General features: G+C 42.8%; 1 protein-coding gene across 3 annotated transcripts in view; it reads left to right on the top strand.

The window, feature by feature from the left end:
- LOC147111656 (centrosomal protein of 57 kDa-like) overlaps positions 1 to 18,735 on the top strand; it is a 65,153-nt gene extending 46,418 nt beyond the window's left edge. For 2 of the 3 annotated variants that reach the window (XM_085998747.1, XM_085998748.1), the window contains exons 8-11: positions 5,403 to 5,480; positions 8,235 to 8,479; positions 13,884 to 14,028; positions 16,379 to 18,735. In XM_085998747.1, the coding sequence (XP_085854873.1) occupies positions 5,403 to 5,480; positions 8,235 to 8,479; positions 13,884 to 14,028; positions 16,379 to 16,621 (711 nt within the window). In that variant the 3' untranslated portion in view covers positions 16,622 to 18,735. The remainder of the gene's footprint in view (positions 1 to 5,402; positions 5,481 to 8,234; positions 8,480 to 13,883; positions 14,029 to 16,378) is intronic. The other variant, XM_085998749.1, reaches the window with a different exon arrangement.
- The last annotated feature ends 2,465 nt before the right edge of the window (positions 18,736 to 21,200 follow it).

Genomic DNA, 21,200 nt, shown 5'->3' with positions numbered 1-21,200 from the left:
GATGCATCCTGTTCTGGTCACCAAGAAAGGAGCTTTTTAAAATTTGTTCCTGGAATGTGGGCATCGCTGGCAAGGCCAGCATTTATCTCACATCCCTAATTGCCCTTGAGAAGGTGGTGGCGAGCCACCTTCTTGAACCGCTGCAGTCCGTGCAGTGAAGATACTCCCATAGTGCTGTTGGGGAGGGAGTTCCAGGATTTTGACCCAGCGACTATGAAGGAATGGCGGTATATTTGTCAGGATGGTGTGTGACTTGGAGGTGATGGTGTTCCCATGCGCCTGCTGCCCTTGTCCTTCTAGTTGGTAGAGGTCGCAGGTTTGGGAGGTGCTGTCGAAGCCTTGGCGAGTTGCAGCAGTGCATCTTGTAGCTGGTACACACTGCAGCCACAGTGCGCCAATGGTGGAGGGAGTGAATGTTTAAGGTGGCGGATGGGGTGCCAATCAAGCAGGCTGATTTGTCCTGGATGGTGTCGAGGTTCTTGAGTTTTGTTGGAGCAGCACTCATCCAGGCAAGTGGAGAGTATTCCATCACACTGCTGACTTGTGCCTTATAGATGGTGGAAAGGCTTTGGGGATTCAGGAGGTGAGACACTCGCCGCAGAATTCCCAGCCTCTGACCTGCTCTTGTAGCCACAGTATGTATGTGGCTGGTCCAGTTCAGTTTCTGGCCAGTGGTGACCCCCAGGATGTTGATGCTGGGAGATTTGGTATTCCCTCTCCCTAACATCTGTTTGAGGCTGAACAACACTGTTTGCAACCTTGGTGTCATATTTGACCCTAAAATGAGCTTCTGACCACATGTCTGCAGCATAACAAAGGCCGCCTACTTCCACCTCCGTAACATCGCCCGTCTCCGCCCTTGCCTCAGCTCATCCGCTGCTGAAAACCTCATCCATGTCTTTGTTACCTCTAGACTTGACTATTCCAACGCACTCCTGGCTGGCCTCCCACATTCCACCCTACATAAATTGAGGTCATCCAACACTCGGCTGCCCGTGTCCTAATTCGCATCAAGTTCCGTTCACCCATCACCCCTGTGCTCGCTGACCTACATTGGCTCCCGGTTAAGCAGCGCCTCGATTTCAAAATTCTTATCCTTGTTTTCAAATCCCTCCATGGCCTCGCCCCTTCCTATCTCTGTAATCTCCTCCACCCCCACAACCCCCCCCCCCCCCCCGAGATATCTGCGCTCCTCTAATTCTGAGCATCCCTGATTATAATCGCTCAACCTTTGATGACATGCCTTCTGTTGCCTAGGCCCTAAACTCTGGAATTCCCTGCCTAAACCTGTCCGCCTTGCTACCTCTCTTTCCTCCTTTTAAGACGCTCCTTAAAACCTACCCCTTTGACCAAGCTTTTGGTCATCTGCCCTAATTTATCCTTATGTGGAACGGTGTCAAATGTTTAGTCTTAAAATACTCCTGCGAAGCACCTTGGGACGTTTTACTATGTTAAAGGCGCTACATAAGTACAAGTTGTTGTTGTTGAAGGTCAAGGGGCAGTGGTTAGACTCTCCTCTTGTTGGAGATGGTCATTGCCTGGCACTTGTGTGGCGTGAATGTTACTTGCCACTTAACAGCCCAAGCCTAAATGTCGTCCAGGTGATGCTGCATGCGGGCCTGAACTGCTTCATTATCTGAGGAGTTGTGAATGGAACTGAACACTGCAATCATCAGTGAACATCCCCACTTTTGACCTTCTGATGGTGGGAAGATCATTGATGAAGCAGCTGAAGATGGTTGGGCCTAAGACACTGCCCTGAGGAACTCCTACAGTGATGTCCTGGGGCTGAGCTGGTTGACCTCCAACAACCACAACCATCTTCCTTTGTGGTAGGTGTGACTTCAGCCAGTGGAGAGTTTCCCTCCTGATTTCCATTGACTTCAATTTTACTAGGGCACCTTGATGCCACACTGTCAAATGCTGCCTTGATGTCAAGGGTAGTCACTCTCACCTCACCTCTGAAATTCAGCTCTTTTGTCCATGTTTGGACCAAGGTTGTAATGAGGCCTGGAGCAGAGTGTTCCTGATGGACCCCAAACTGAGCATCGGTGAGCAGGTTATTGGGGAGTAAGTGCCGCTTGATAGCACTGTCGACGACACCTTCCACCACTTTGCTGATGGTTGAGTGTAGACTGATGGGGCGGTAATTGGCCAGATTGGAATTTTCCTGCTTTTTGTGGACAGGATATACCCTGGCAGTTTTCCACATTGTCGGGTAGATGCCAGTGTTGTGGCTGTACTGGAGCAGCTTGGTTAGAGGTGCAGCTAGTTCTGGAGCACAAGTCTTCAGCGTGATAGCCGGGATGTTGTCGGGGCCCAAGGCGGTGCCCAGAGCAGCCACAAGGCTGATCCCAAATGTCAGGGCACAGGATTATGAGAAGAGTTGTAGAGAATTTGGCTTTTCAGCCTGGAGAGGAGGCATTTAATAGATGATCTTAGAGGTACATATATTTGTTACAGGTATAGAAAGAGCAAACCTAGAATTTTACTTCAAATTAAATGGTGGGCGTAGAACATAGGGATATAGGCTCAAACTAGTAAACAATAATTTTGGGACTGATCTCAGGAAATTTTTCTCCCAGTGAATGTGTGGAATAAGCTTTCAGGTAGAGCTGTGGAGCCAAAAACCATGGAATCAATTAAGAAACTATTGGATGCTAAAATGGGGAAATGTTGGGATCCCTCAGTGGATGAATTAAGATGGACCAAATGGCCTTCAACAGCTATAATTCTCTTGTGACCGTGTAATGTTTCCACATGACTGGTCATCAGGAGCTAGGTCTTCAAATTAGATTTGCAGTTCAATCTGAGAGAGCACAATCCAGTAGAGAAAGAAAGAGAACTTGCATTTCTATAGCGCTTTTCATGACCTCAGGACGTCCCAAAGTGCTTTACAGCCAATGAAGCACTGTTGTAATCATAGAATGATGCAGCACAGAAGGAGGCGATTTGACCAATCGTGCCAGAGCCAGCTCTTTGAAAGAACTATCCAATTAGTCCCACTCCCTTGCTCTTTCCCCATAGCCCTGCAAATTTTCCTCCAAGTACTGTATTTAACCAATTTCCTTTTGAAAGTTATTCTTGAAACTGCTTCCAACAACCTTTCAAGCAGTGCATTCCAGATCATCATAACTCGCTGTGTAAAAAAATGTTCCCCCTCATATCGCCTCTGTTTCTTTTGCCAATTACTTCTAAATCTTTGTCCCTTCGTTACTGCTGCTTCTGCCACTGGAAATGGTTTCTCCTTATTTACTCTATCAAAACCCTTCATGATTTTGAACACCTATCAAATCTCCTCTTCGTCTTCTGTGCTCTAAGGAGAACAACCCCAGTTTCTCTAGTCTCTCCATGTAACTGAAGCCATTCATCCCTGGTACAATTCTAGTAAATCTTCTCTGTATCTCTAAGGCCTTGACATCCTTCCTACGGTGTGGTGCCCAGAATTGGCCACAATACTCCAGCTGGGGCCTAACCAGTGTTTTATAAAGGTTTAGCATAACTTCCTTGCTTTTGTACTCTGGCTCGATTTTTGCCGGCACTCGGGTCGGGTTTAGAGGCGGAACTGCTGGCAAAATCAAAAAGATTGGCAGCGGGCCCCGAACCCGCTTCCAACCCGCCTCCAATCAATCTTCCTGGGAGGATTTGCGCAGGGTCCCGACTCCTAATGGTGGGAAGAGGATTATAGCCACTTAACTGCTTGTTAACGGGCAGTTAAGAGGCTTTTTCCAATTTTGCCAGGTAGATTGCGGGCTTCCCAACATCCGGACTCCACACCAGGTAAGTGTGGCGTGTTGAGTCTACTGTAATGTTTCTTCATTGATGACAGCTGCAGAAGTGGTGTGAAGGATCCAATGGTGCACTGGTGAGTTTCAGAGGTAAGGAAATGCTGGGAAAATCATTTTTAATGTATTTAGACTTTTCTGTAGGTAATAAGGTTTGAAGATTTTGTGTAGTCCCAGCTTATTGGGAGAACCTCTCTCACCAGTGACAGATCGCTTCTGTAACCTCACCTGCAGCTGCCATCTGTTTTATCCTAAGGAGAGAGTCTCTGGAGAGCCTGGGTGCAAGGGCCCACCTTTGTACAGTGTTTGCAGCACCTCAATGCTGTCAAACACTGAGAAATCATCTGTCAAACAAAAATGAGCGTGTCCCCTTTAAGAAAACTGGCAGATGACGCGTCATCAACTGACGTCATTTGACACTGGCTTTCTCTTAATTGGCCGGCAAGCCCGCAGGTCGGGCTTAAGGCCAATTGACGCAAAATAGCGTCTGTGCGTCGGATGTCGTTGGGGATGGGATCGGAACCCGCAAGTCAGAAGACCTGCTCCCAACTCGCCTCTTCAGGTAAGATTGAGGCCCATGCCTCTATTTATAAAGCCAATGATCCCACATGCCTTTTTAACTGCCTTCTCAACTTGTCCTGCCACCTTCAAAGACTTGAGTACATACACCCCAGGTCTCTGTTCCTGCACCCCCTTTAAAATTGTACCATTTAGTTTACATTGCCTCTCCTCATTCTTCCTACCAAAATGAACCATTTCATCTGCCATGTGTCTGCCCATTTCACCAGTCTGTCTATGCCCTCCTGAAGTCTATTGCTATCTTCCTCGCTGTTTACTACATTTAAGTTTTGCGTTTTCTGCAAACTTTGAAATTATGCCCTGTATTACCAAGTCTAGGTCACTAAAGCATATCAAACAGAGCAGTGATTCCCCAACACTGTCCCCTGGGGGACACCACTGCACATTTCCCTCCAGTCTGGAAAAACAAGCACTCACCACTACTCTGTGCTTTCTGTCCCTTAGCCAATTTTGTTCCATGCAGCCTATCCCTTTAATCCATGGGCTTCAATTTTGCTAACCAGTCTAGTATGTGGTACTTTATCAAAAGCCTTTTAAAAGTCCATATACACATCAACTGCACTGCCCTCATCAACCCTCTGCATTACTTCATCAAAGAATGTTGGAAATGCAGCATCCAATTTGTGCACAGCGATGTGATAATGACCAGATAATCCGTTTTAGTGATATTGGTTGAGGGATAAATATTGGCCAGGACACTGGGGAGAACTCCCCTGCTCTTTGCCGAAATGGGATCTTTTACGTCCATCGGGCAGACCATCTCACCTCCAACAATGCAGCACTCCATCAGTATTGCACTAAAATGTAAGCCTAGATTTTGTGCTCAAGTCCCTGGAGTGGGACTTGAACCCACAATCTTCTGACTCAGTTGAGAGTGCTACCAACTGACCCATGGCTGACATGCTAGACTTTGGCATTATAATCAGATAATTTGTGAATTTGAGTTTTGCTTGTTGAAATGCCTCATCAGTCAAGGCGAAAGCGACTGAACAGATTACAATTGGGAATGTTCTAACATGATTTCCTTTACTCTCTTAGAAATCTTGTACAAACCATTCACATGCACAACCTCATTATCGCTTTAACTTGGGCGATGTACCATTTGTTGCAGGAAAAGTGAGTATTAGCAGTTGCATCAGTTTTGCATCCGTGTCCAATGCTATAATGTTGCATTATTTTCTGTCACTCTAGCTTGTTTCTATTGATTTTGCTTACCCACGTCCTCTACGCATGGTTTCTAATGTAGCTGGTACTGTTGGCTACTTTGCTGAAACTTCCTAGGTTGATTTCCAGCTGAGAGGGTGCTGTAGACTTTTACAGCCTTCAAGAAAGTTTAATGCTTGAAATTTTTATACTTTTAAAATTTATTTTATTTAAAATTTCTCATTTGAATTCATTTCCTGCTGCCACGAGTGTCACCTTTCATCCTGATGGTTATGTACCCTTCCCTTCTTGGTACCATATCAGGCCTTGCCTTTCACTGGTTTTCCTCCCCGCTCCCTTCTACATTACAACAATGACTACACTTCAAAAGTACGTTATTGGTTGTAAAGCGCTTTGGGATGTCCTGAGGTCGTGAAAGGCTCTATATAAATGCACGCCTTTCTTTTTCTGTAAGTTTCATGGCACTAAGCTGAGGAAACAGCTTTTTTTCAGGTGCTTATTGCAAGTTCAGCTATTGGAGGAGGAAAGGAGATTGAAGTGAGGGTGTGAGGAATGGGAAATGCCGAGGAAGATAGGGAAGGCATAAGGGATATTGGGATAAGGGCGGGGTGGGGGGTTGGTGGTATGGGGAGCAAGACAAGAAAGCAAAGCAGGGTGAAGATAGGATTCATGGATAGGGTCACAAGGGGGTGGGGGAAGAAAAAAATATGGGGAGGACACAGGAGTTTGGTAAATAATGGAGATGGGAAAGCAATAGGGCACAGGCTGAAATGGTATGGGAGAGTGGAGAGACAGATGGGGAAGGGGGAAAACGGATTTTTGGGGCAGGAAAGCACTACCAGGCGCCCTAGTTTCCTCTTGGAACATACCACATTTCTCCTCTGATGTCCTGTCTCTGCTGTCATTGTTCTCTTCCTACCCTATTAGTGTGCTGGTAGCACCAGTGAGTGGTACTAGAATATAATGGCTGAAGAGGATACCAGTGGCAGATGCATACATGAAACGGAGGTAGGACGAGGAGCTTCTCTTCCCAGCACCCCTTATTCTTCCAGACCCCTGAATCTCCACCCCTCATGCTACCCGATCTGAGGATCCACATTCCACTATGTCCAGATCCTGGGACTAAGATTAAAACCCATTTATTTTATTTTTGTAACACCTTCATTGCCGATCTGTTAAAGAGGGGTTTTGGGTGGGAGGGGGGTGGATAATCCAGAAGAGGTATTTATACCCTTAAATTTCTTGGGCTTATTATGACCATTGTTCTTTCAGCATGTAGAGTTAAAAAAGAATTTGCTTGTATATGGTGCCTTTTCTGACCATGCTGTCCCAAAGCACTTCACAGCCAATCAAATACTTTTGAAGTGGAAATGTGCACGAGGAGCAGTAAGAGAGAAATGACCAGATAATCTGTTTGTGATGGTTGGGGGGTAGTTGGCCAAAACACCAGGAGAATGCCTTTGCTCCTCTTCGAATATGGCATGGGCTCTTATGTCCACCTGATCCGGTCGTCAGGGGCTCAGTTTAAAATCTCATCCAGTGAAGATGGATGATAGATAAAGTATCCCTATTTTCATCAGTATATTTGACCTCCAACAGGTTGGTGAGGGAGGGAGAAGGTAAAATTAACTATCCTGGGTACGGTCATCTCTCGAGTGTAGATTGTCTTCAATTCGCTGCCATCATCCTGCTTATTGTTTTCTGTGTAAGGCTTCGCTGTAATTGACTGCTAAAGAACCGATGATTGATCCATTGTCTGGACTTTTATTCATATGGGCTAGTGGAAGGTACCCAGGTTCTTATAACTTAATGTTGAATGAGCCATTTTGTTCAATGATCTCTCCAAAATGGATGATGGGCCTTTCTGAACCATGTAGAGAGTAGAATGTATTCATATCGTGTGGATATGATAATGTGATGATTATGGTACCTGACCAGAGGTTAAGTTCAAAACATGGTAAATTTGGTACGGTGTAGATTAGCACCATGAAAGCCAGATTATCCTAACTAACTAACTGATTCACTAATGTCCTTGGGGAAGGAAATTTACTACCCCTACCCTCTCTGGCCTGCACATGACTCCAGTCCCAAACTATGCCTGCTGAGGGGGCCAAGCAAGTTATCAGGACAACTGAAAGTAAGCAATAACTGAGGCCTTGCCAGCATCATCCACACCCTAAGAACAATTTTTTTTTTTTAATTCAAATACAGCCATACCAAAGCAGCAGAGTTTTGGCTGCTGTTAGAATCTGTTGCATTGTTTGTATTTGGTCAAGTTGAACTTCACCTTGCATAAATTAAGGCTTATGGTTTTGCCACTTAATATTTTCAATTAGCTTCTTTGTGAGATTCTGCACATTATCTACTGTCTTTTGAAAGAAAGGTCTATGGGGATAATCCTTGCCAGTTGGTCATCCCAAAAGGATTTATGAAATCATTGCTTAAAGAGAATACATGAGAAGGAAGAAAGGTCAAATATCTCTCTCAATTGTTTTTAATGATGAAATGTAGAAATATTTAGAAGTTTGAGGATGCTTGCATATGTACCAGTTACTGGCCAGTGTTGCCATGTAAAGAAGCTTGTATCAAGAAAGAAGTTTAGTTTAAAATAATTTTGCTTCCTACTTTTACCCATAAATTTTATTTTCTTTAAACCTAACATTCTGTTGCCATGTCCATTTTCCTAATAGCCTTTATGTCTTTCAGTCTGCTAGTCCAAGCCATTCAGTCCGTGCTAATGTTCAGCATGTCTTACATCTGTTGAAGCAACACAACAAGATCTTGTGCAATGACCGAGTGGTCAGTGAGCAGCCAATGGTCAGCAACAAAATTTCTAGAGCCTCCAATACAATAGCTGAAAGTTCATCTGAATCTACCATTTCCTCCACTTCCCATGACGAACTGTCTGAACTACTGTTGACGTTACAAGATGAGTTTGGACAAATGAGCTTGTAAGTATTCCGTTCCTCTGCATATCTTGTGCATATTAAGTAGTTATTGTCTACTGGAATGTTATTAGCTTGACAGTTTGCAAAAATACACTTTGATTTATTGTATAGCTGCATCTGAAATGTGGGAAATCTTTATTCTAGAAATTTAGTTGATTAAGATTATGGATGTAGATGGGACAGCACATTAGAACTCCACCACATTGTGAGTGGAGGAGACTGGTTCAAGGTATAATCTTGTACATAGTGACTGACAGACCTGCTGTATTGAGGAGGAAGGACAGGAAAACTGCAGGGTAGAGATCGGGCGTTCCCAACAGATGGAAAAAATCTGAAGTGGCTGTCATGCAACTTGTGGTCGATTACAGAAAGTGAACATGAGACAAAATGCAAGTTTAAAGAAAGACATTTATGGGTAAAAAGAAGCAAAATTAATTATTTTAAACAAAACTTTCTTGATGCAAAGGTTCCCACTTGTGTACTTAAGCAATCATGGTCATCAAATGAGGTTAAAAAAACAGTATTGAGCTAAAATAAAAGGCTGACCCCAGTGGATTGGGGAGCTATAAAAAACAAGATGCAAAGAAAGTAGTAAGATGTGCCAAAAGGGAAAATTGCACAGGATGTCAAAGCTAACAGCAAAGGTTTTTATAAATATATTGAGTGATAAAGGGGAATGGGGCCCATTAAAGACTGATGCAAGCAGGACTATAGTAAGGAAATGGCAGACTTGTAAGTACTTTGGATCTGTTTTCATAGTGGAGTAAAAGGACAAAACACCAGCAGTACAAGATAATCTAAATAGGTCATGGAGAAGAACTTAGTGGATTTAATAGAAGTGGAAAAGGATAATGGAGAAAATGAGATTTAAGATCGACAAATCTCCAGGACCTGTGTTTCCAGCCCAGGGTATTAAAAGAAATAGGTTGGAAAAAATTGCAGGTGTGTTCGTCATAATTTTCCAAAGCTCTTTAGATTCAGCAATTGACAGAGTGTGATTAGATTTTTGGATACTAAGGGAATCGAGGGATATGGGGATAGAGCGGGAAGGTGGAGTTGAGGTAGATCAGCCATGATCTTATTGAATGGCGGAGTAGACTTGAAGGCCGAATGTCCTACTCCTGCTCCTATTTCTTATGTTCTTATGTAATTGTGCCTTTTAGATTGGAAGATTGCAAATGTCACTCCATTCTTTCAGAAGGGAGGGAATTGGCATGGATATGTGAAGAGAAGGTTATGTATGACTATTCTAGTTGAATTTTGTGAGGAAGTCACTAGCATGGTGGATAGGGGTGTGCCTATGGATGTTGTTTATAGGGACTTCCAGAAGGCATTTAACAACCTTGGGATGTCCCAAAGCACTTTACAGACAATTAATTACTTTTGAAGTGTGGCCACTGTCGTGATGTAGGGAAACACAGCAGCTAAATTATGCACAGATCAGTCCCACAAACAGCAATGAAATACATGACCAGATAATATGCTTTTGTGATGTTGAAAGAGGGATAAATATTGGCCAGGACCAATGTTACCTTTAAGCTCTGCAGCTCCCGCGCAGCCAGCTCACCGGCTTTTAAATAGGAAAAATCGCGCATGCGCGGTATTTTTGAATGGGCTGCGCAGCCTATTCAGGACACTGGGGAGAACTTTCTTGCTTTTCCAATAGTGCCATAGGATCTTTTACATCCACCTGAGAAGGGCATCTTCTGTCTCAGTTTAACATCTCATAAGATGGCACCTCTGACCTCTAATATATTGGCCTTGGAGGGAGTGCAGTACAAATGTACTAGAATGATACTGGGATTAAAGAGTTTAAATTATGAGGGCAGGTTGCATAAACATGGTTTGTATTTTGGGTTTAGAGTGGTGATCTAATTGAGGTGTTTAAAAATGATAATATTTGGTAGGGTTGATACAGAGAAACTATTTCCTTTTGGTGGGGGAATCAAGAACAAAGTGGCTTAAAATTAGAGCTAGGGTATTTAGGAGTGAAATCAGGAATCTCTTTCAGACAAAGGGTAGTGAAAATCTGGAACTCTTCCCCCTAAAAGGCGCTGCATGCTGGGTTAATTGAAATGTATAGAAAATAAATATAAACATTTAAATTAGTGGCACCTGAGACCGAATGTGCAAGGCAGACACAGAACACTAAATTCAGTGTTTTCACAGATCTCTCAGAAGCTTACAAACCAGCATTGCTGGGGCCTGGGCCTAGGCCTGGGCTCAGCCTCTCCCCTCACTGCTGACGAGACATCAAAAATCCACCAGTGAGCTTTACAGCCCCCAGTTGTACCAATCTACTGGACCCCCTCCACAGTGATATCAGACCAAAGGACACACCTATCCTAGTACAGGTAGACTACCCTTTATCCGAACTTCCGAAAACCGAAACCCTCTAAAAACCGAAGGTTTTTTCATTCAGCGTAAGTCGTGCGCGCCGACCCTGACCCCCGCCGACTTACGCTGAGCGTCAGCGTAAGTCGTGCGCACAACCCCCCGCGGACCCCCGCCGGCCCCGACCCCCGCCGACCCACCTTCCGAAATCCGAAATTCTCCGAAAACCGAAACACGGCTGGTCCCGAGGTTTTCGGATAAAGGATAGTCTACCTGTATTGCCCAAGTAGCATCAAAACCTAGGTTTGCACCTCTTTTCTCTTCCCTCCTCCCCCAACTCCCTTCCCCCCCCCCCCCCCCCCCCAATGCCAGGTATGTGGCATTTTTGGGGGGAGGAGGAGGAAGAGAAGAGGTACAAACCTAGGCTTTGATATTCAAAAACCTTGCAGTGTTTCCTTGGCTTTAAAAATGGTGAAGAATGAAAGTTAAGTACATAGTAAAATACTTAAGTTTAAAAAGGATGCTCATTTATAATTTTCACAGAATAAGAGGTAGAGTTGAGGAATTGGACACCCAAACAACTGGCATGGCCTTGCCCCTCCCTATTTCCTGTAACCACCTCCAGCCCTTCTACCCTCCGAGATCTCTGCGCTTCTCCACCTTTGGGAGTCGTGCCTTCAGCTGCCAAGCCCTAAGCTCTGGAATTCCCTCCCTAAACCTCTCCTCCTCGCTACCTCTCTCTCTCTGCTCCTTTAAGACTCTTCTTAAAACCTACCTCTGACCAAGCCTGTCCTAATATATCCTTCTGTGGTTCGGTGTCAAATTTTGTCTGACTACGCTCCTGTAAGCGACTTGGGACGTTTTACTACATTAAAGGTGCTATATAAATGTAAGTTTTAAAAGATCCCAGAATGCCATACAATAGAAATTGAATTTGACTTATTCAGTCACTAAATTATTGAGCTTGATGCTGTGGCATAAATGCCTCTAACCTTTTTTTAAAAAAAAAACCATATCCTCCAATCACTCAGCAATGTTACAAGAGATCTGCTGCTAGTTTTTTTTAATTACTCTACCTTTTCTATGTGCAATCTCTTTATAGCCACCCTGGCCCCCTCTTTCCTCCTTGCAACTGATCCCACTAACTTCTTTCCTGCCTACCAAGCTCCCTGTGGCCTCATGCCTTACTCCTTTCTCCATGAAGTTTTACAGCTCACCACCACTCAATCTCTCGTGCCCCACCCCCACCCTGTTGCATATCCAACTTTACACTCAAACCTCATCACCCTTCCTTTTCAAACTGCAAATTTTCCACTAACACACTTAACTCCAACCTAGCACATTGGAGGTAAGTATGACAGCAGTACAGAGGAAGTGGCTTGGGGTTAGTGGTAGCTATGGAGGTTGCTCAGCTTGGGTACTAGGGGTGGCTATACTGCTGGTGGGAATATGGGGTTTTGTAGGACTGGGGGCTGTAATATGGGTTCTGGTTTACTGGGTGATTGCTGTACGGCCATAGTAGGAGGAGGTCTTGGGATTTGGCAATAGAAGGTGGGGACAGAATGTTCCTTGGGTATAGTAGCACTATGGGGGGATAGGGAGAAGAAAACATTGGGGGAGTTCCCAGGATTTGCCAGCACTGAGTGGACAAGGTGCTGGGATGTGACCGAACTGGGGAGGATGTTACTGTTCAGAACATTGAGCGGGGTTATGCTACACTGAATGGAATTGTTAGTCTAGAAACCCTGGGGATTGGAGTTTCATAATCTGGGGACAGGAGGCGGTCTCAGCGCCTAGAGGCTCTGGGGGGCAGTGGTGCTATCAGTTTCTGGTAGTACTTGGGAGTGGGTTCCAGGGTGGCATAACATTGTGGGAGGGACTCTGGGATTCAGGATCTGTGTGAAGGGGGTCCCGGGACCTTTGGGTTAATAGAAGTGTGGACAGGCATATGACAGACTGGGGTAGGCAGATGCAGGAGAATGTGATTGCCCTGACCTATCTCTGATCTGTACCAGCCAGCAGCTTGAGTCCCAGTCTGTAACTGTAATATTTACTACTTGTATTTAAATGCTACATTTGCTGATTGAATGCTTCTATAGTTAGTGTTTTTCATACTTAAAACTTGCTTTTGATGAGGATCCAAGCTCACTTTCAGGATCTTGTTGCAGGTTGGTGTTTGGCGTCACTTCCTATCTCTAATCTCCTTCAGCTCCACAACCCCCCCCCCCCCCCCGAGATATCTACGCTCCTCTAATTCTGCCCTCTTGAGCATCCCTGATTATAATTGTTCAACCTTTGGTGGCCGTGCCTTCTGTTGCCTAGGTCCTAAGCTCTGGAATTCCCTGCCTAAACCTCTCTGCCTCGCTACCTCTCTTTCCTCCTTTAAGACGCTCCTTAAAACCCACCTCTTTGATGAAGCTTTTGGTCATCTGCCCTAATTTCTCCTTATGTGGATCGGTGTCAAATGTTTTGTTTTAAAATACTCCTGTGCAGCGCCTTGGGACGTTTTACTACCTTAAAGGCGCTATATAAATACAAGTTGTTGTTGAGGGCTGGCTGACTGATGGCTGAATGTGGCGGGGGGTGGGGATCGCGGTTGAAGACTGGTCAGGTGACTTGGCAAGGCATTGTGCGCAAGTACATGGGGGTGAGGGGATCCCTTTATTGCTCTCTGTCATATTCATCTTTTTCCATTCCCTTCTCATCTCTTTTGTGTCTCTTGCCTCTTCTGTCTTCAGGCAACATAGTGCATCATCCAGGAGTGCAGGCCATCATCGTGGAGAATGGGAAGTTATCTGGCCAGGGCTGCAGACAGGCTATCGTCTCGAGAGGAGGCGGTCTCTCTCTATTGCTCTTTATTCTCTGCCTAGTTTTGCTGTCTCCCCTATTTCTCTCCCCTTTCTGTTTTTCTGCCTTTTTCTATTCTCCTTGTCTGTTTATTTGTCTCGTGCTTCCCTTATCGCCCACTACCTATGGAAAAGGAAGGAAGGAAAGGAACAGCAACAAATCCTCCCTACTTTCCTTGCAGATAATGCATGCTGTATTAAAATTATGTTTTTTTTTAATCTCTTAGTGAGCACCAAGAGTTGGTCAAACAAATTCATGAAGCAAATACAAATGCAATGAGAGAGGACTTGGAGCGAGAGTTAGAAGCACTGGTGAAAAGAATGGAAGCAAAAGGAGATCAGATCGCTAAAGTCCGCAAACATCAAGCATCGGTGAGGATAAAAAAAGTTCTATTTAAAAAGATTTATGAAGTAGGTCAATTCCCCCGATGGCTCACTGGATAAAGGTGTTACTTGGTGTACTACATCATAGAGACCAGAGGTTCTTGGGTTTGATTCTTGGACTATTGGGAGTATTGCGTCCAGTTCTGGTCACCACACTTTAGGAAGGATGTGAAGGCCCTTGAGTGGGTGCAGAGGAGATTTACCAGAATGGTTCCGGCGATGGGAGATCTTGGCTACAAGGACAGGTTGGAGAAGCTGGATTTGTTTTTATTAGAGTAAAGGCGGTTGAGGGGTGATTTGATAAAGTTGTACAAGATTATGACGGGTTTGGATAGGCTAGACGGGGAAAGGCTGTTCCCACTAGTTGATGGTACAAGGACTAGGGTTCACAGATTTAAGGTTTTGGGCAAGAGATATGGGGGCACGTGAGGAAAAACTTTTTTACGCAGCGAGTGGTGAGGACCTGGAACACTCTGCCGATGGAAGCGGAGACACTCAATGTTTTCAAGGGGAGATTGGATAGGCACTCGAGGGAAATGGACATGCAGGGCTACGGGGATGGTGCGGGGGAATGGGACTGACTAGATTGCTCTGCAGAGAGCCGGCACGGACTCGATGAGCCGAGTGGCCACCTCCTGTGCAGTTATGGCTCTGACTCTTTTGATTTAGGTAATTTCAACTGGGCAACAGTGAGGTGCTACAAATGGGGCACTAAGGATGGCAAAAATCAGTCCGGGCTTCCACTATTGATTCCGAGCCAGTGACTGCTGTTTAAAAACGATTGTTGAAGATAACTGGATTGGACTGAGCTGGGATTCCCTCAGTGAGTGAATACCTTGCTGATACTTGTATCCTGCCTCATACTTGAGGAATGACTACCTGGTTGATGTACTGGAGATCAGGTGGTGCCCAAGAAACCATATGCCAGCAAGACTCGTGCCTTAAAAATGAGTGCACTGATATTAATTATACAACTGGGTTTCCTCTTCATCTGTAGCCCTTGCAGACATGGTGCTCTGAGGTGCTGCTGACTGCTTGACTGAGCTGAGATTTAATTCTGTTTTCCACTCCTTTTCTTGCTCTCAAGCAATGGTCAGATGCTTCCTGCTGATGATTGAAACTAGGGGAGAGGAAGCATTTTCCTTGCAGATGATGCATGCTGTATTCTTGTGCAATTTCCAAGTGGCTGCTTTCAAAGGCCCGGGAGAAGACTCGGGATAGATTATGCATAGCTAAGATGGAATCGCTGGCTCCTTAAAAGGACATTGCCATCTTCAAAATGTAAAATTATTCATTGGTGTTCCTATCTTCTAGGTTTTATCTCCTTTTCTGCCCCCCACCCCCAACACCCAAAACAGATTATTTGCTGCACTCCATGTATTTTCAAGGATTGAATTGCTTTGGTTTGTGTTTGCTGCAGAATAAAAGGCATGTCCATTAATAAAAACATGTACCACATGATATTGGGGCACTGTGGCATAGTGGTTAGCACGGTTGCCTCACAGCGCCAGGGACCCGGGTTCAAATCTGGCCTCGGGCGACTGTCTGCGTGGAGTTTGCACATTCTCCCTGTGTCTGCGTGGGTTTCCTCCGGGTGCTCCGGTTTCCTCCCACAGTCCAAAGATGTGCAGGTTAGGTTGATTTGGCTATGATAAATTGACCCTTAGTGTTAAGGGATTAAATACGTGGGGTTACGGGGATAGGGTGGGATATGTGTCGGTGCAGGCTCGATGGGCCGAAATGGCCTCTATCTGCACTGCGGGGATTCTGTGTGATTACTTCCTTGAACCTTTTTTGTATTAGATCGATAATTGAGAACAGATAACGTGGAACAATTAATTTCACTAATTTAAACTGCTTCGTAATTTGCATTAGATTAGCTTCCACTTAAGTTTGTCTCTTGACTTGCATGTACTCTGTTTATAGCACATGATGAGAAATGCAATGCCATTATTATCTCACTTAATGTGTAGACCATTACTGAGCAATTGTTATTTGATCAGCCCAGTCATGATGTGGAATGTTATCTACTGTTTGTGATTTAACAATCCCTAGTCACATTGAATGTTTTGTATTTACTGGGACTTTTTCCCCATCCCAATAGATATCATCTATGCATACAATAGGAAACAAATTATTAGGAATAGGTTAACAAATATGGTTTCAGATCACACCCCTTTTTTTTTTTAAAGGACTAAATAAGAATGCTAAAATTTGAATTTTACATACATGGGTTTCACTATACAAGACCAGCAATGAACAATGTCTGTTGTCTCTTTGCTCCTTTTGTTCTACAGTTGATACAAATCCTATAATCTGCTTCATTTTTCTTTTTAAGCTTAAAAAATTCCAGGAAACAATGAGGAAAAAGCATTCTGCCAGTGGAGGGTCAAGTCAGAAAAAGACCCGTAATAGTGGAAACGAAGTGAAAGTCACAACAACTATAACAACTAGAGGAAAGGATGCTTCCTCTATTAAAGTGCGACCAGGAAATAAAAGCAAGGGGAGCCTTTGTTTATTAAGAGATATGCAGACTCTACAAACTACCCTCCGAAAAGATGATGTTAGTTGGGGCTATTGAAGTAATTTATTTTTATAATTTTTTTGTGGTGGTGTGAATTGCATTCCCCAACATGCTTGTTTACACCACCTTTTTGGGAGGGTAATGATTTAAAATCACTTAATTCCTGTCTCTTTTCCAAAAAAAACCATTTGCTTACAAGTAGGTGTATGGTTGTGAAGGTGAAATACCAGGATTCACAAACTAGCCTGTATTTTTGGAAACTATTTCCATCCTGGTTTTTGGACCAGTGCACTTCTGCAATGATGCCATGTGACTTTCAAAATTGAATCTTCTGCTTAATTTCTCTCCCAAGTTATGGGTGCTGAGCTTCATGTGCATCTTCAACTGAGAAAATGAGCAAATGACTTGGAGATTCAACTTGATCATCTGTACTTGGAAAGTATAGTCTCCTTTTTAAAAAAAAAAAAAAAATACTGCCCTTGGCTCAGCTTAGTTTGATGCTGTGTTTATTTTGGTGACAATTAATGTGGACTGAAGCTCAGCAATGCTTCATTATTAAGCTACAAATGAATCTGAAGGCTTTATTGATGAATGACCTCCAGATTGGTAGTGTTACTCAGGGAAACTTATACAACAATGTATTCAAAAGATAGAATCTCATTTAATATTTTAAGATGACAATCCCTTGTGTAAACAATGTTTTTATTTGTTAACTCTACAATTGCAAATTATGGCTCCTGCACATTTTATACAGAATTGCCAGTCTATTTTTTAAATTTAATAGACCATGTTAAGATTTTTATGCCTTTGAAGTTGCTGTTCAGCAAAAAGTTACTCCCTCTAAAGGTAAATTCTTAAATATTCATCTATTTTACATAAAGATCTTGCATTTTTTTTGTTAGGTGATTGTCAATCTATTGCACCAAGACTTGCATACTTGCAGCACTTTCTTAGCTATAGGTATCTATATTAATTTAGCATAACCCTCATTGCAAATATTAGTGTCCATCAAGAATGATACTGATCTCAATTCATGACGATGCTGGAAGGAGGGGTGACGGGACTAATTTTAGCTATTTCTCATGGATTCATAGTAAAACACTGAAAGCAATTTGGCTTGTTTAGGGCCTTTTTCTTAAAAAAGGAAAAATCCTCACTTGTATATGAGGGTAGTGGAATGTAGGTTCATGCTCATGATGGTTTGATGGCTGTTATAGTGCAGTATAAGCGATGGAGGAATAACTTATTCCTACCCATTTCTACCCATATTCCTACAACAGCACAAGAGTCTAACTACTTTGTATAGCTAAATCAATATATTAAGACCAAATGTGTTTGTACTGTATTTTTCCTCCATTACCTAGGTATTGGGTAGATTAAATTAACAATTTGGAAAATAGGATTCCTGTTTTAAAACCTAGAACCCACAACACCTTCCCTTGCTACATCTTGAGAAAATCCTTCGTGACTCTGCCTATTGCTGACTTGCATTTTGTACTGTTTGTAGTGAGAGTATAGTAAACTTTGCAAAAAGGTTGTATTGAGTTTTGTTTTTGCTCTCTACATAGGAACTGGTTCTTGAAGTGAGCAGCATTAGAGAATCCATGCAATCACCTTATACATGAGTCATACAGGATTTATGACTGCATGTTATGACCATCTAGATTTTAATGTCCCCTGTGCTAAAATGGACTCTTCAGTATTACTATATTTTTCAGTATGAGCAAAACATCTGGTTACAAAGCTTGGTTTAATTCAACAGATAAAACAAGCTCCATTATCAAAATGACATGACGGATATCTCCTCCTTTTCTTTCCTTATGTAAGAAAGTTGTATTCTGAAATGTTTTGAGACCCTGCTTCAGTCCCCAGCCTAATATTGGAAGCTGTTTGGATGCCTTGAATCCTTTTGTCAAATTTGAGGCTTCAATTGATTTTTGCACAGCTATAAGAAGCACAAAAAGGTATGCTTCTAAATTGAGTGGGAAAGGAAATGGAACCTCGCTCAACCACTACACATCACAGTATTTTCAGATATCTAGGTGTGAGAAGGAGGAAATGAATTTTTTGGATTTGGATTTTCTATATACTGTAGATGTGTAAAAATGTGCTTGTTTGGAATTGGAATCTTGTGATTATCATGTCTGAAATAAAATTTTCTTTTAAATGGGGTTTTCTCTACTAATTGTAATGTAGAACCATAAATAACCCTTCAAATGTGGAATAACCTGGTACAGCCAGTTACCAGGTAATTGAGTCCTAGTAATGCAAATAGTCTGAATGAATGTACATTCCATTTTGGCACAGCTTTGTTCTTTTGAAAAGGGAAGAGACCTATTTCACACACTAAGTTGTAAAATAGACCAAGTTAACTCCTAATGGAAGAGTTCATCAGCTGTTTAAATTTGTAGTGCCCTGCTCAAACTGCTGCTACTGTTGGAAAACTCAAACTAACAATTACTGTATATTTAAATAAAAGGCATTGTCGGTTAATTTATAGCTTAATGGTAGATGTTCAACAATGCTGCTTACTAGCATTTTGAACAGCGTGCCACGAGCAATGCCTGTTTTTGGTTGATGTTGAATTGCTGCCTTCAGTTATGTTTCTTTTAAATATATTTTCTGTGGAGGGCAATGCTCCCACAAGCCCAGTGGATTCTGGTTATAACGATTGATTAGGAAAGTTCCCTGCATTTTCCCAAGAGGTGTTGAATGCTGGCAATGTTCATGCTTTAGATACACTTTTCAAACAAGTATGTCCACCTTTTCTCTGCAATGCCAGGAAAAGATCAATAGGCATTAGTATAATTGAGTCTTCTGGCATCTGTTGTGCATGAGAAATTTGCTAATCATACTTCAAAATGTCACACCTGAAATTTCAATTGGCTCAAATATAATTCACAAAGTAACATCAATCTTAACTAGTCATATTTGAGGCAATTAGCATTAAATAACTAGGAAAGTTACCAATGCAAAAAAAGCCAGCCAATGAAATGCCTCACTTTTTTAAGTACTTTCAAAGGCCATTGTGGTTTCTCAGTACCCTGTACCTGTAGCAAATAGTCCCGAAATGATATTTAGATCATTCTCTAAATTTAGCCATACTTTACTTTGTACAAACTTGCCCTTTCGCAGAGGGCTGGAGCTTGACTTTACTCCATTTCCAGAATCTGCAGTGTTTATCTGACTTCTGCTGTCATTTCCAATGCTCAACATTTTGGATTTAAGTTTCCAGCCTGTGACAATTAGGAGGCTGCCATTTTTGTGCCTTACAAAATTTCACTTTCCAGTACCACAAATAAACAAGTGTGTGCAGACTGGCTTTATTTCTGAAACTGCAGAGGAAATAAACTTGGGCTGAATGAAGTACTGATTTGAACAGTGCACCTGCTTGATGAGCACAGTACTGCAAACATTGCCAACCCATACTGCTACAGTCACTTGAAAGCTCACCACCTCGCAACTACCAATGAAATGAACAACCACCATCCCAATTATATTTTCTTGGTGGAATTAGTTGAGGAAGAAAGATTGGTTAGGATATTAATATTCCTGTCTCATCTTGGAATAGTGCTATGAGATTTTTATCATTGACTTGAACCACTGGAACAGTTCAATGGGCCATAATTTGTTAAAATAATGGTGTTCGCAGTTACTTATGTGCAAATGCTACAGCAACTTCAGGCGAGGGCAGAAGCACGGTTAAACACGTAAATCCAAAGGTTGATGTCCCAGATGCGCCACCCCACTGTTAGCTTTGCGAAAATAGCACCTCACTGTCTGCCTCACCATTGAAATGCATCGAATGGCATGAAGTTGCGCTACTTGTACGGCCAAAACAAACTAAACTCGCCACAGAAAGTTAAGTCTTGTTCATTTCAGTCCAAATCCCTTTTCAACGATGTGACAAGTGTTAATTACTGCCAATCAACCTCTCTGGCACTGAAAATTGGGAATGTGGCATCTCATTTCTTCAGGTTTTAATTGTAGTTGGAGATTTTTTTAATGTAAAATTTAAAATAAAAATGACTCTCTCAACCCAATCTTTCTTTCCTGTTCTCTAGTTCTCTTTCTGTACCTGATTTGACATTGAATTCACCCACTCTAAATTGTGTTTCCTTTGCACTGTTAATTTCACAATCCTTTAATTTGATTGGTTAAGGAGGTATGTAGTTGCTTTCCTTGTTCACTCAGGTCCCCAATGACATTTCCCTCACTGCAACATTATCAGCTTGCACTTTCAGTAATTTGTAGCGCAAAATATCAGTGATTAAATGGATGCTGCTTGTTGCCCAGCTACAGCATATTATGGCCCAATGTCTCCCGTGAAGAACAACACCTCATAATGCAGTGCTTGTTGAATATTGCAGCAGAATGTTAGTGTAGCTTTAAGAATTATTGTTCTGTTGAGGACCACAGGAGACTCCTCTCTATCTTCCATTATACTAGTTGATCTTCTGTGGTGGTGGCAGTCTTGACAGTGCAATATTCAGGTCCAGCAGGTTTAGAGGAGGGGCTAATTGGATTCCTCTTGCTGTCTAACAGAGCAACAATGTGGGAGATTTTTTTTAAATTGCTGTTCTCTATGTATGTGATCTACTTTCCCTGTGCCATACTCACTTTGGGAATAGCCAAG

The sequence above is a fragment of the Somniosus microcephalus genome, chromosome 10 (assembly GCF_052327205.1).
Source record: "Somniosus microcephalus isolate GS21.2 chromosome 10, FLI_Smic_1.0, whole genome shotgun sequence".
Taxonomy (NCBI): Eukaryota; Metazoa; Chordata; class Chondrichthyes; order Squaliformes; family Somniosidae; genus Somniosus; species Somniosus microcephalus.
Note: the sequence above shows the minus strand (reverse complement) of the source record. Positions and strands in the feature narration are given on the sequence as shown.